The following is a 14,378-nucleotide window of genomic DNA, read 5'->3' on the forward strand; positions in this document are numbered from 1 at the left end:
GCTCCTTGTCGGCTTCTCATTGATGTGCTGGAATTGTTTCTCCTCAACATTTCTTCGCACATTTGGTCTGAGCAAGTCCAGACGAGATCTCAACCTTCGGTTAAAGAACATCATGGCCGGGGTCTGGTTGGTAACTGCATGTGTCGCGTTTTGGTAGGCTAAGAAATTGTCCATCTTATGCTGTAGTGGAATTTCATCGTCGCACATGGCCTTTATCGCCTTCTTAAAGGTTTGTACGAACCTCTCAGCCAATCCATTTACCTCTCAGCCAATCCATTTGTGGCTGGATGATACGGGGCGGATGTGTAATGCCTTACCCCATTCCTTCTCATAAATTTTTAGAACTCGTCAGACACAAACTGTGGTCCATTATCAGAGCAAATCTGCTCTGGCAACCCGTTTCTGGCAAATATGGTCCATAGGACTGCAATCATTTTCTCTGTAGTGGTTGAAGACATTTTTATCACCTCAGGCCACTTTGAATGAGCATCCACTGCTATTAAGAACATTGAGTCCATGAATGGACCAGCGAAATCAATATGCACCCATTGCCATGGAGAGGAGGGCCACTCCCATGGGTGTAGAGGGGCATGTGGTGGTGCATTTTGGACCTTCTGGCATCCTGAGCAGCTCTTGGTTAGGTCTTCGATTTGTTGATCGATTCCCGGCCACCACACATAAGCCCTAGCACGGCTTTTCATTTTCACTCCCCCCAGATGACCTTCATGTAGCTCATTTGGCACTCTCTCCCTTAACTTGGGTGGAATCACCACTCTGGATCCACACATCACTGTCCCCTGGCATACTGACAGCTGTTCTCTTCTGGATGAGAATGCTGGCAACAGTGAGTCGCCATGAGTTGGCCACCCCCTCACTGTCAATTCATATACCCGAGATAGCGTCGGATCATTGCGGGTCTCCTTCTCTATATTCGCGTTCGTTACTGGCAATCGTTCAATTATTGACGAATAAAATATCTCGATGTCGTCCAAATAACACTGGGTCCCTGGAATCCCTTGCAGGACCTGATCCATCGCCCTTTGCCAGATAGCCGGAGCCGAGGCTACTCCAAACACCAGCCGGTTGTATTGATAGAGACCTTTATGAGTGTTGATCGTAAGGTATTGTTTCGAAGCTTCTTCTACCTCCATTTGCAAGTACGCCTGGGCTAGATCAATTTTGGTGAAGCGTTTACCTCCAGATAGCGAGGCAAAAATATCCTCAATTCGTGGAAGCGGATATTGCACCGTGTGAAGGACTGGGTTCACTGTCACCTTAAAATCCCCACAGATGCGGACCTTCTTTGGTTCCCCAGGCGTATTACTCAACGACCTCTTCATTACAGGAACGATGGGTGTAGCCCACTCGCTCCAGTCCACTTTGGACAGTACTCCTGAACGTTCCAACCCTTCCAGCTCTGCTTCAACAGCTGGTCTGATCGCATAAGGCACTGGTCTGGCCTTCAGAAACTTTGGGCTTGCATTTTCCTCTATTTTAATCATTGCTGTTATTCCTTTTAGTGTTCCTAGTCCCTCCTGGAACACTTCTTTTGCGTCAGTTAGCATTTTTGACAGTCGTCCAGGTGTGACGTCGTCATCCTTTTTGGCCTCAACCTTCAGTGCCTGTATGGAATGCCAATCTAATTGTATCTTCTGGATCCATTCACGTCCTAGCAGTGGTGGTCCTCCATCTGGCAATACATATATATCCATTTTAGGTATTTCCTGGCCTTTATATGTCGCTTTCACCCTTATTTTTCCTTTGGGGTAGACTTTTTGCCCCGTATACGTCTTCAAGACAATCTCTGTAGCTTTCAAGGGTATGTGTGAAAATAGCCGCTTGTAGTCTCTTTGATTTATGACTGTTAGAGCTGACCCTGTGTCCAATTCCATTTTCACTTGGACTCCGTCTATCTTGAGTGTAACCCAGATAGTCTGGTGATCCTCCATTTCTGTCACCTTATGTAGTTTCAGACAACCCAGCTCCTTGATTCCGGAGTCTGTGTCACTTTTCTGTTCGTCTGAACCACTGTCCATCACCTGGTGTACCTTTTTGTACTTCTCCTGTGGAGATTTCTTACTGTTGGTTTTCTTCCCAGACCTGCAGACTCTTGCTATGTGTCCTGCTTTCCCACACTGTCTGCACACTTGGTCCTTGAACCAACAATCTTTCTGGTCATGTGTTGTTCTGCCGCAGCGATTGCACTTCCCTGTTCCATAGGACATTTCATTGGTGCCATATTCTTGCGGTCTCCGTTGTATCTCTGCAGCGCCCCTTGCGGTTGCTTCGTGTGATACTGCCATACTGAAAGCTTTGTCCAGCGTAAGGTCCTTTTCTGATAGAAGCCGTTTCTGGGTTCCTTCACTTTGTAGCCCACACACAAACTTGTCCCTTAACGTATCTGCTAGTCCCGCTCCAAACTGGCAGTGTTTCGATAGCTTGCCCAGTTCCGTTAGGTACTCAGCATTGCTTTCGTCTTTGTGTTGGTTCCTTTTATGGAACTTAAATCGTTCTGCTATCAGCAGCGGTGTGGGGTTTAAGTGGTCCTGTAGGATTTCTACTATGCTTTCAAAATTCTTGTTTACCGGCTTCTCTGGGGTTATTAGATTTCGCATTAACCCATAAGTTTTTGCACCCATGGAATTTAACAGAACCAGTGCTTTGTTAGCATCTGGCACTTCATTCGCCCTGCAGTACACCTCAATACGTTCCACATATGTCGCCCAATCTTCGACTTCATTGTCAAACGCAGAGATACTGCCACTCTTCGGCATCCTTGGGTGTGAGTTAACTGTCAAAAATGGCGCCTCCCGCGCTTCCCCTTCTTCTCCGCTGGCACAAAATGGCGTCTCCCGCGCTTCCCTTCCTTCCCGCGCTCGCCCTTCTTCTCCGCTGCGGCTTCTAAAAATGGCGTCTCCCGCGGTCTTTCTTCTCCGCGACTCAATGGCGTCTCCCGCGCTCCCCTTTCTTCGCCCCGCGGACCCTGTTCAGCCCGTGAGCCCTGGCTGTGCTCTACGCGTTCTTTTTATATTTTTCGACCCCGCTCAGTCTAGAACCTGACTGTTTCTTTACCCTCTCTCCGGTTTGTTTTCTTTTTCTCGACGCCGCTCGGTGTTCAACCCCCGGCTGCACCCTGCGCTCTTCACCCTCTGTCTTACCCCGTCGACGCTGCTCGGCTTTCTCTCCGCCGTCGGTCGGCTCCAGCCGCCGCTGCTCGGGAAGGGTCTGCGCTGGACCTGTCGTCGGTCTCTTGCTGCTTGTCATGGCTGGGGAACCAAGCTCGGCTCTCCACAGCCTCCCCTGCGAAGTTCAATCTCTGCCTGACTGCTGGGCGGTTGCTCGTGCTCGACGCCCGTGTTCCTGGCCTCGACTTTTTTTTTATGTTGCAGGTAGATTCGAATCGACACTCATCGCCACTGTTGGATCCGTGGTTCAGTGGATATGCTGTTATTAAATAATCACACGGATGCTGTACATTAACAATAAACAGGTCTTTACTGGAGGAGGGTAGTCTCAAGACTGGGGGTACAGCGCCATGCGCAAAGCTTATATACAGGTGTGGTCACTGCCGGTACTACAGTATACAGGAGCTGTAAAAGTAGTTCTGACTTAAAGGCACATACACTACAGATATAATAGAAGGGAAGTGGAGGAAGAAATATGTAGGCAAATCCATTTTCATCTCCGTATGAATCAACAAACCCTGTTGCTTAGCAACAGCCTCTAAACAGTTGGCAAGCGTCTCTGTAGCGTCTCTAGCTGAAGCTGTTGCTTAGCTACAGACCTTGCACAGCTTGACTGTTCAAAAAAAGCAAAGAAAAGAAACGAAAAGAATAAAAAACGGCTCCTGATTTTTGCTGGTGGCTCCAGCTTGCCGGACGGTTCGCCTCCGGATAACTCAAAGTTTCCTGTAACGTATTTAGGAAGGATAGGGAAGGAAGAAGTGGGTGGGGTAGTTGTACTAAGTAGAGACAACATATTGGCAATAGGAAAAAGGGACATAAACTAACATTAAGATAGAAACCGAATCCAAATGAATTGAGACAAAGGATAGGAAGGGATCAACCACATTAATAATAGTAGGGATATAATAGAAGGAAAGTGGAGGAAGAAATATGTAGGCAAATCCATGAAATGAATAAAACAAAATTGAATAATCATGGGAATTTTCAACTACCCTGAAATAAACTGACAAGCAGAGGTAGGGAATGGAATTTTTACAGTGTGTTCAGGACTCCTTTCTTACCCAACAAGAGAGAAATCACTGCTGGATCTACTAATGGAAAATTAACCAGAGCAGAAGAGAAGTAAGCGTTGGGGAATAATAGCGATCATAACATAATATGGTTTAAAATAATGATTTGAGAAAGACATAAGTGAGACAAAGACCAAAGTAATAGATTGGGGAAAAAATAATTTTGAGGGGATGAGAATGGAACTAGGGAAGGTAAACTGGAAAAAATTGCTGACAGACAGAGATAGAACAGCAGTGGGAAATATTAAGAATGGTGATCATTGAGTTCTGAAGAAATATATCACTCTTTAAAAAAAAAAGAACATATTAGCCAACAATGAAACACCATGGATGATTAAAGGGATAAGGGTAAAATTGAAACTAAAGAAAAAGGCAGACACTAAGTACATAGACAATAAAGGAGAGAATGACAAAGGGGAACAGGTTAGGAAAGAAGTCAAAAATCAATTATGAAAGCAAAATTATGAACTACAAAATTAAGTTATCAAGGAATATAAAAGTAATTAGTAAAATATTCTACAGAAACATTATTAACAAAAGAAAAATCAGGATAGGGATAGGACCACTAAGGAATGCACAAACTAAACTCACAGCTAGAAGACAGTGAAATGGCAGAAATGTTGAATAGTTACTTTGCCCCAGTATTTACCAGGGAAACTAACAAGTTGGGCATGACATTAGAAGAAGAGATCAAAAAAAGATATAAAGGCTTAGAAATTGGAGGGGTTAGCGCAGGCTGTTAAGGCTAGTTTGGGAAAAGAAATGGCAGCCGCCTCACTTCCGCCCGCTGTCCTGTGGCGGTCGCCATTTTCAACTGGGAGGCAGCGCTGCCGATGTCCGTGCTTGCTAAGGATATGTAGATTATGCAGATCGTGACATTAGTGAGTGCGCAATGCTCACCTGATGCCCAATCTGTCATTTGCGAGATCGCTACTCCTGTGTCAATTACGACCAGCTGACCAAGCATTCACAAGCAGGAAGGAGCCTCCAGCAGTGTTATTTAAAGGGATCATCAGCAACAACTTACAGCTGCCATGCTTTTTCAGTTTGACTGGCTGTGTACCTTTCTGCAACTCTCTAAACTTGTCATGGGGGCTCTACTTGTATTCCTCTTGTGCTCGAGTATCTTCGGGAGAGGGAGTGGAGGCGGCGAAGTAGAGATGATGTGTGCAGAGGGAGGAGGAGGAGGACCAGGAGGGCTCTCAACAGGAGGCCTTCACCCACCTAGGGTCTTCAGAGAACACTTCTGTTATCTCCACTTAAGCAAGGAGCAGTGTATTAGGAGGCTCTGCTTCACCAAGAAAGTGGTCACAGAACTCTGCCATCTCCTGCAACCAGACCTGCAGCCTCAGCAGGATGACCATGGCTCTCCGAGTGGCCCTTGATTTCTTCACCAGCTGATCCTTCCAGTCTGCAGCAAGAGACATAGCTAACAAATTCCAGTTCGCCATCCATTGCTGCATCCGGGAGGTAACAGAAGTGCTCTACACCAGGAGAAGGGACTACAGAGAGAAGCATAAAGAGCATGCATGTTGCTTTGCCAGGACAGCGGACTTCCCCAGGGTGCCATTGACTGCACCCACAGTGCTTTGCGGGCACCGCATACCAATCCTGAGATCTTCCAGAACCGCAAAGGCTATCACTCACTTATTGTGCAGTTGTTGTGTGACCACGCCCAGCACATCTGATGGTCAATGCCCGCTATCCTGGCAGCAGTCATGATACCTTCATCCTGTGCCAGTCCACTGTGCCAGTAATCTTCCAGCCACCACGTCAAACCCGAGGGTGGCTGCTCGGAGACAAGGGCTATCCGCTCTGCACCTGTCTGATTACTCCCCACAGCAACCCCAACAGTCCTGCCCAGCACTCATAATGGGAGCCATGCTGCCACCAGGAACATCACCGATCAGACCATCGGGCTCCTGAAGCAAAGATTCCGCTGCCTTGACCCATCAGGGCAGCTCTCCAGTACTGGCCAAAGCAGGTGTCCCATTTTGTGGTGGGCTACTGCATGCTCCACAACTTGGCAATCGTGAGGGCACAGCCCTTGCCAGCAGGGATTGCAGGTCCACCTCAGGAGGCGGAGTCGGAGTAGGAGGAGGACGAGGAGGAGGAGGGAGGGAGGTGGCAGGCAGCAAATACTCGTTCCAGACAGGCTGTCCATGAACAACTCAACAGGCTCGGATTCAACTGATTGAAACCCCAGATCCCCTTTGCTCACCACTTCCCCATCATACCATCCCTCTGTCACAGAACATCACAGCGTCCTCCTGGACACAAAGCTGAAATGAGAGCCACCACAAAACAAACATTTCAAAGAAAATGAATAAATTTAAGTATTCAATTAACATTACAGTATCACCCTTGCACAATCCCTTAGTGACTTTCCTACTCTAGTGCTCCTACACAATCCTCCCCCAGCAGCTACAGCATGGCTGGTGGAAGGCTGCTGAGGTTCCGTGGGGGAGACTACAGATGCAAGACTTGCAGGATGACCTCAACCAACTGTGGACCTAGAACACCCGTCTGTAGACTGCACCACCTCAGCATAGCTGGCAGCAGTCTGGGCTGGCTGGCTGACAGGCAGCGGCAAGGGCAATGGCGGAGTGCCAGTGGTGGGAGTAGCAATGCTGTCATCCTGCTCTACAGACCCATTGCCACTTCCCTGGGGTAGCACTTCAGCATTCCGAGCAATCTGTTGAAGGACAGATTGCTGGCCTACTGAGACACCCCGCAAGCCCATTCGAGACTCTTAAAACCCAGCCACGATGGCAGCAGTCTGTGCTTCCACTGCAGCAGAGAGATGTTGGGTTGCTTCCACCTATGCTGCAATGGAAGCCGTGACATCGCCCATCACACGCAGCACCATGGCTGGGTCCACAAGGTCTTTCCTGGAGTTATCGATCATTTCCAGCGTGGAAATCATGGGCTCACAGTTCTGCACAGAGCCCCATCCAATGTTGGAGCTGGACTCCTCCATGCTCCTTCACACAGACAAGAGGCTCTCTGGCAGGCTTGCCATTGCACCTAGGATTTCCGTTTGCATTCCCATCACCCTTCTTCTGAAGGCCGCCCCAGCGAGGTCATCATCTGAGTCATGTGCAGCAGAACTCATGCATGGACTCATCCTCCAGGGAGCTAGCCCCTGAGCTACCCTTTCCCCCTGGCCTTTCTGCAGCCCACTCATGCCCGATGCCTCACCATGTGCAGATCCCACATCTATACTACCCTCTACATTCCACGCAGTGCCAGTTTCTGAGCTGGTGTCTGAGTTTCAGATGCAGTGATGGTGTGTCATCTTCTTCCTCTCCACTCTCCTCCATGACTTCGGGGACAGGCTGCGCTGGTAGCAGTTCTTGGTTATATGAAAGCAGAAACGCACAAGAGTTGGTTTGTGGTGAGGAGAGGCAGGGGGGAAAGCAAGATATCCATGCATACACCATCAGCAGCTTGAAAGTGAGAAGAGATTGTGGGATGAGAGAGGATGGCTTCAACTTCGCCCACTGCCACAGCCCCGGTGACTTCCCCTCCAATGATGTTGAGCACCGTCTCCTCCAGTTGGCTGAAGGTGTCTAATGCAGCTTGGCCGCCTCCCACCTGCTGCTGCTTCCGGCAGTTGTGAGCCACTTTAGCCTGCAAGAGAAAGGGAAGTGTGTCAGTGAGTGTGGTGCAATATGTTTGGGTGATGTGCCTGCCATAGTTGAATAGCTGTCAGTGTGTGCAATCAGAGAACCTCTGGCTCATTTTGTGCTGCTGCTGAGCCATGTCTTTCAACTCCAATGACAATGAGGTGCTGCTGCAACAAACCACCTCCCCTTTTAGCAGTGGAGAGAGCCTAAGCCAAACATTACTGGCCATTAGACTGCACCTGATACAGGCCCATCTGTAGAGCGCTAAGCCAACCAGCAGCGTGTTTAGTATGGAGATCAGCATGCCAATCATGTAAATGAGCAGGCAGCATGAATTTTGCATGCTGCCTTCACCACTTTGAGTGGGCTCAGCCAAATAGCATTGGCCCATGACACCGCCCGTTTTCGGGCCATATCCAATTTCTAGGACAAAGACATTTAAGATAGAAAGGGGGAGGTGGGGAGATAATTGATAAACTAATCATACTTAAGAGAGGATAAATGACCTGGTTCAGATGAATTGCACCATGCCTATTAAAAGAAATTATGGAGGAGATAGCAGAGGCACTAATGCGTAGATATAAAAAGGGAATAGTGCCAGAGGACTGGAGGACAGCTTATGTTATTCCTGTATTTAAAAAGGGCGATAGAACAAGTCCAGGGAACAATAGAGCAGTTAGCTTAATGTCAGTAGTAGGAAAGATAATGGAATCTTTTCTCAAGAATGTAATAGAAAAACATCTAGAAATCAAAAATATAATAAAGAGTAGTCAGCACGGATTTCAAAAGGGAAGGTTATGCTTGACCAACCTTTCTGTTACTTCTTTAAAGAATTCAGTATGAGTAGACAAAGGTAATGGAGTAGATGTAATATGTTTGGACTTTCAAAAGGCCTTTGTTAAGGTACCATATAGTAGACTCATGATTAAGGTCAGAGCATGTGGAGTTAGTGGACAGGTAGCAGAATGGCTAGCAAGCTACCTGCAAAACAGAAAACAGAGAGTAGGAGTTAGGGTAGCTACTCAGACTGGCAAAAGGTGGGAACTGGTGTTCCACAGGGATCGGTGCGAGGACTACTATTGCTCACAATTTCTATTAATGATTTGGACTCGGGAATTGGAAATACAATTTCAAAATTTGTGGATGGCACCAAATTAGGGAGTTTAATTAACACAAAGGAAGACTGCAACAAAATGCAAGATGATATTAATACACTTGCTGAATGGGCATGCAATTGGCAAATTAATTTCAATATAGATAAGTGTGAGGTGGTGTATTTTGATAGGAAGAATAAGAAGCCCACATACTGCTTGGATAATAAGAGTCTAAATGGGGTAGAAGAGCAGAGGGATCAAAGGGTACAGATACACAATTCTTGAAACATTATGACGCAGAGTAAGAAGGCCATAAAAAATTTTTCTAGAGGGATAGAACTGAAAAGCAGAGAAGTTATGTTGAACTTGTATAGAACCTTGGTTAGACCACATTTGGAGTACAGTGCACAGTTCTGGTCTCCAGATTATAAAAAGGATATAGAGGTATTGGAAAGAGTCCAAAAAGATTCACAAGGATGATATTAGATCAGAGAGGTTATAACTATCACGAAAGACTTAACAGGCTTGGGCTCTTTTCTCCAGAAAAGAGAAGGCTGAAGGTTGACCTGTCAGAGGTCTTTAAGATAATGAAAGGGTTTGATAGGGTAGAAATGGAGAAAATGTTTCGAGGTTATAAATATTAAATAGTCAGTAATAAATCCAATAAAGAATTCAGGAGAAACTTCTTTACCCAAAGAGTGGCAAGAATGAAGCACTCATTACCACAACGAGTAGTTGAGGCAAATAGCACAGATGCATTTAAGGATAAGATAGATAAGCACATGAGGGAGAAAGGAATAGAAGGGTATGCTGATAAGATTAGCTGAAGAAGGGTGGGAGGAGGCTTGTGTGGAGCATAAATGCTGATATGTACCAGTTGGGCCGAATGGCCTGTGTTTGTGCTGTACACTTGATGTAAGAATTCTGAGTTCTGATTTTTATATAATCGTTTTATTTTCTGTGATTTCTGTTCAGTTTGACTCTATGTGAAAAAGCCTTGACTGAATATCTTGAGACAAAAAGACTTGCTTTTCCTAGATTCTACTTTGTATCTTCTGCAGACTTGCTAGACATATTATCCAATGGTAACAACCCTTTAGAGGTGAGATCTGTATTTTCAGCATTATAATGAGTAATATTTGTGGTATCATAATCCTGAATTTAACAGTATATTATATAACCTGTGGCAGAAAGCCTAATAACCTTTTCAATGCATAATTAGACTGTTGCTAATTTTATAGCCCAATTACCATTCCACCTTCAGAGGTAAAAGCACATTAATGAACTCCAGCTGCTAGTGCTTAATCAATCCTGCATTAGGACAGGATTATTCTTATACCTTATCCTATGTTCTTGTCTAAAGTAATCTCTGAATTCCATCTATCAGAAAAGTATGTAATACTTTTCTATCATGTTTCACATGCTTTGGAAACAAAGTATTGATTCCACTATGTGGGTGCCAATTGTGCCTTAGCCTTTTACACTTAGGCTCATATTGGTCAATTAATGACACTTATTTTGTTCCAAAATTGTTAGCACATTGGCAAATGCTACCCATTAAAGCACCAATTTTAGAATGTGGTAATGATCCAATTAACAACAACTTGCATTTATATAGCACTTTTAACGTAATAAAACGTCCCAAGTCGCTTCACAGGAGCGTTATAAAACAAAATTTGACACAGCCACATAAGGAGATGTTAGGACAGATGACCAGAAGCTTGGTCAAACTTAGGTTTTAAGAAGCATCTTAAAAAGAGGAGAGAGAGGCGGAGATTTAGGAATTCCAGAGCTTAGGACCAAGACAGCTGAAGGCACGGTGGTCAATGGTGTGAAGGAAATAGAGGATGCACAAGAAGCTAGATTTGGAGGAACGCAAAGTTTTTGGGCTGTTGTATGGCTGAAGAAGGTTACTGAGATCAGGAGGGGTGAGGCTATGGAGAGATTTGAACACAAGGCTGAAAATTTTAAATTTTAAACTTTGCTGGACTGGGAACCAGTGTAGGTCATCGAGCACAGGGGTGATGGGCGATCGGGACTTGGTGCAAGTTAAAACACGGTCAGCAGAGTTTTGGATTAGCTAAAGTTTAGAGAGGTTGAAAGGTGGGAGCTGGCTAGGAAACCATTGGAATAGTTGAGTCTGGATGTAACAAAAGCATGAATGAGGGTTTCAGTACCAGGTGGGCAGAGGCAGGGGTGGAGATGGTTGCTATTATGGCGGTGGAAATAGGCAGTTTTGGTGATCGAGAAGATATGAGGTTAGAAGCTCAGTTCAGGCGAATAGAATGCCAAGGTTATGAACAGTCTAGTTCAGCTTCAGACTGAAGTAAGTCAGCCATTCCTGACATTTTAAACCTACACTATCAGCACAATGTCACATTTGAACCAGATGTTACCACCAATAAAATTCATAATACAATTTAATAAATAAAATGAGTTTAAGCCTTACTGTTGAATTATAAAACATAATGCATCATAATGTAACTGAGGAAGGTGAAATTAATGTCAGTGCAAGATAAGGGGAAGCCATTGTGCAAGAGGTAGATAATATGTAGACAATTCTTTCCGCTGTAAAGCCAGGGCTAACAGCAGAATGATTTATCTGCCAGAGTCACTGGTTGAAATTGTTAAGAATATAAGAATTAGGAGCAGGAGTAGGCCATATAGCCCTTCGAGCCTGCTCCACTATTTAATAAGATCATGGCTGATCTTCGACCTCAACTCCACTTTCCTGACCAATCCCCATATCCCTTGAATCCCCTAGAGTTCAAAATTCTATCTATCTCAGCCTTGAATATACTCAACAACACAGCATCCACAGCCCTTTCGGGTAGAAAATTCCAAAGATTCACAACCCTCAGTGAAGAAATTCCTCCTCATCTCAGTCTTAAATGGCTAATCCCTTATCATGAGACTACGCCCCCTAGTTCTACTCTCCAGCCAGGGGAAACAACCTCTCAGCATCTACTCTGTCAATCCTCCTCTACTCAATCTCTCCTCATACGACAACCCTCTCACCCCAGGGATCAATCTAATGAACCTTCATTGCACCACCTCCAAGGCATGTATGGCCTTTCTCAGATAAGGAGACCAAAACTGCACAGTACTCCAAGAGTGGTCTCACCAAAGCCAGCCCTGTACAATTCTAGTAATACTTCCTTATTCTTGTACTCCAACCCCCTTGCTTTGCTAATTGGTTGCTGTACCTGCGTGCTAACTTTCTGTGTTTCCTGTACGAGCACACCTAAATCTCTCTGAACACCAACATTAATAGCTTCTCACCATTTAAAAAATATTCTGTTTTTCTATTCTTCCTGCCAAAGTTAATAACTTCACATTTCCCCACATTATACTCCATCTGCCACCTTATTGCCCACTCACTTAACCTGTCTAGATCCCTTTGCAGGCTCTGTGTCCTCTTCACAGCTTACTTTCCCACCTAGCTTTGTATCATCAGCAAACTTGGATACATTGCACTCGGTCCCTTTATTAAGTCAATAATATAGATTGTAAATAGCTGAGGCCCAAGCACGGATCCTTGCAGCACCCGACTAGTTACAGCCTGCCAACTGGAAAATGACCCGTTTATCCCTAATCTCTGTTTTCTGTCCGTTAACCACTTCTCTATCGATGCTAATATATTACCCCCAACCCTGTGAGTCCTTATCTCATACAGCCATCTTTTATGTGGCACCTTATCAAATGCCTTTTGGAAATCCAAATATGCTCCATCCACTGTTTCCCCTTTATCTATCCTGTTAGTTACAGCCTAAAAAAACTCTAATGAAATCGTGAAACATGATTTCCATTTCATAAAACCATGTTGACTCTGCCGAATCATATGATTTTCTAAGTGCCCTGTTACCACTTCCTTAATAATGGATTCCAGCATTTCCCCCGACAACTGATGGTCAGGGACTGGGAGAGCTTTAGAAACTAGATGGTCAGGCTAGCTGGCCTGTAATTCCCTGTTTTCTCTCTCCCTTCTTTCTTGCATAGCGAGGTTATATTTGCTACCTTCCAATCCACTGGGCCCATTCTAGAATCTAGGGAATTTTGGAAGATCACAACCAATGCAGCCATCTCTTTTAGAATCCTAGGATATAGGCCATCAGGTCCAGGGGATTTGTCAGCTTTTATTCCATTAGTTTCTCAAGTACTTTTTCTCCACTGATTAGTTACTTTAAGATCCTCACTCTTATTAGCCCTTTGGTTCTCCACTATTTTTGGTATGCTTTTTGTGTCTTCTACTGTGAAGATAGATACAAAATATTTGTTTAAAGTCTCTGCCATTTCCTTATTCCCCATTATAATTTCACCTGTCTCAGCCTCTAAGGGACCAATGCTTACTTTTGCTACTCTCTTCCTTTTTACATACTTGTAGAAGCTCTTACAATCTGTTTTTATATTTCTTGCTCGTTTACTCTCATTCTATTTTCTTCCTTTTTAATCAATTTTTTGGTCATCCTTTGCTAGTTTCTAAAGCTCTCCCAGTCCTCAGGCTTACTACTATTCTTCACAACATTACAAACCTCTTCTTTTAATCTAATACTATGCTTAACTTCTTTAGTTAGCCATGGATGGATCACTTTTCCTGTGGAGTTTTTATTTCTCAATGGAATGTATATTCATTGAGTGTTTTGGAATATTTCTTTAAATGTTGGCTACTGCTTATCTACTGTCATACCTTTTAATCTAATTTCCCAATCTAGCTTAGCCAACTCGCCCCTCATACCTATGTAATTGGCTTTGTTTAAGTTTAAGACTCTCGTTTTCGACTGAAGTATTTCACTCTCAAACTCAATGTGAAATTTTATCATGTGATCACTCTTATGTTCATTAATAAATAGACATTCTTATTATGAACACAGCTAGCTTTTGCTAGACACTTTATTGAGCACATGTGGACTAGGTACAGTATCTGTAGAGGCATCCATCTTGACTGCTGCCTTGTGGGTAGCCTAGTGCCTCATGGGTAATGTAGTCTTAATATACATACAGCTGGGCAGTGTAGTCTTATATATATACAGCTCTACACAGCTCTACGGCTCCACCTAGTGTCCACTATAGAACGACATGTTATTGATCATTACATCCCCCTTTCTTTGAGGTTTAACAAAATCAATATCAATCAGCTTTCAAGAAAACAATAAAGATAATATCAGTAACACTTTTGTTAGTGCTCTGTAAACATAAACATTTTCAAAACAGTCAACACATTTTCAAAGCTTTACAATGTACTCAAAGATTAAGTCTATCAGGCTTTTTTACTTCACGTGTGGATCTTCTCAACATGGGTAAGTCGGACGTGTCTTCATGAGATTGTTCTGGCGGTGAATGACAAGATGCAGTTGCGGCATTGTCATCAATCTGGTCTTGAATAGTCTCTTGTGTTTTTAG

General features: G+C 44.4%; 1 protein-coding gene across 1 annotated transcript in view; it reads left to right on the forward strand.

Moving 5' to 3' along the window:
- LOC147102876 (dynein axonemal heavy chain 17-like) overlaps positions 1–14,378 on the forward strand; it is a 908,504-nt gene that overhangs the window by 370,274 nt on the left and 523,852 nt on the right. Inside the window, exon 33 of the mRNA XM_085963770.1 lies at positions 9,954–10,080. Coding sequence (XP_085819896.1) covers positions 9,954–10,080 — 127 coding nt within the window. The remainder of the gene's footprint in view (positions 1–9,953; positions 10,081–14,378) is intronic.

Source organism: Somniosus microcephalus, chromosome 21 (genome assembly GCF_052327205.1).
Source record: "Somniosus microcephalus isolate GS21.2 chromosome 21, FLI_Smic_1.0, whole genome shotgun sequence".
In the NCBI taxonomy this organism is placed as follows: Eukaryota; Metazoa; Chordata; class Chondrichthyes; order Squaliformes; family Somniosidae; genus Somniosus; species Somniosus microcephalus.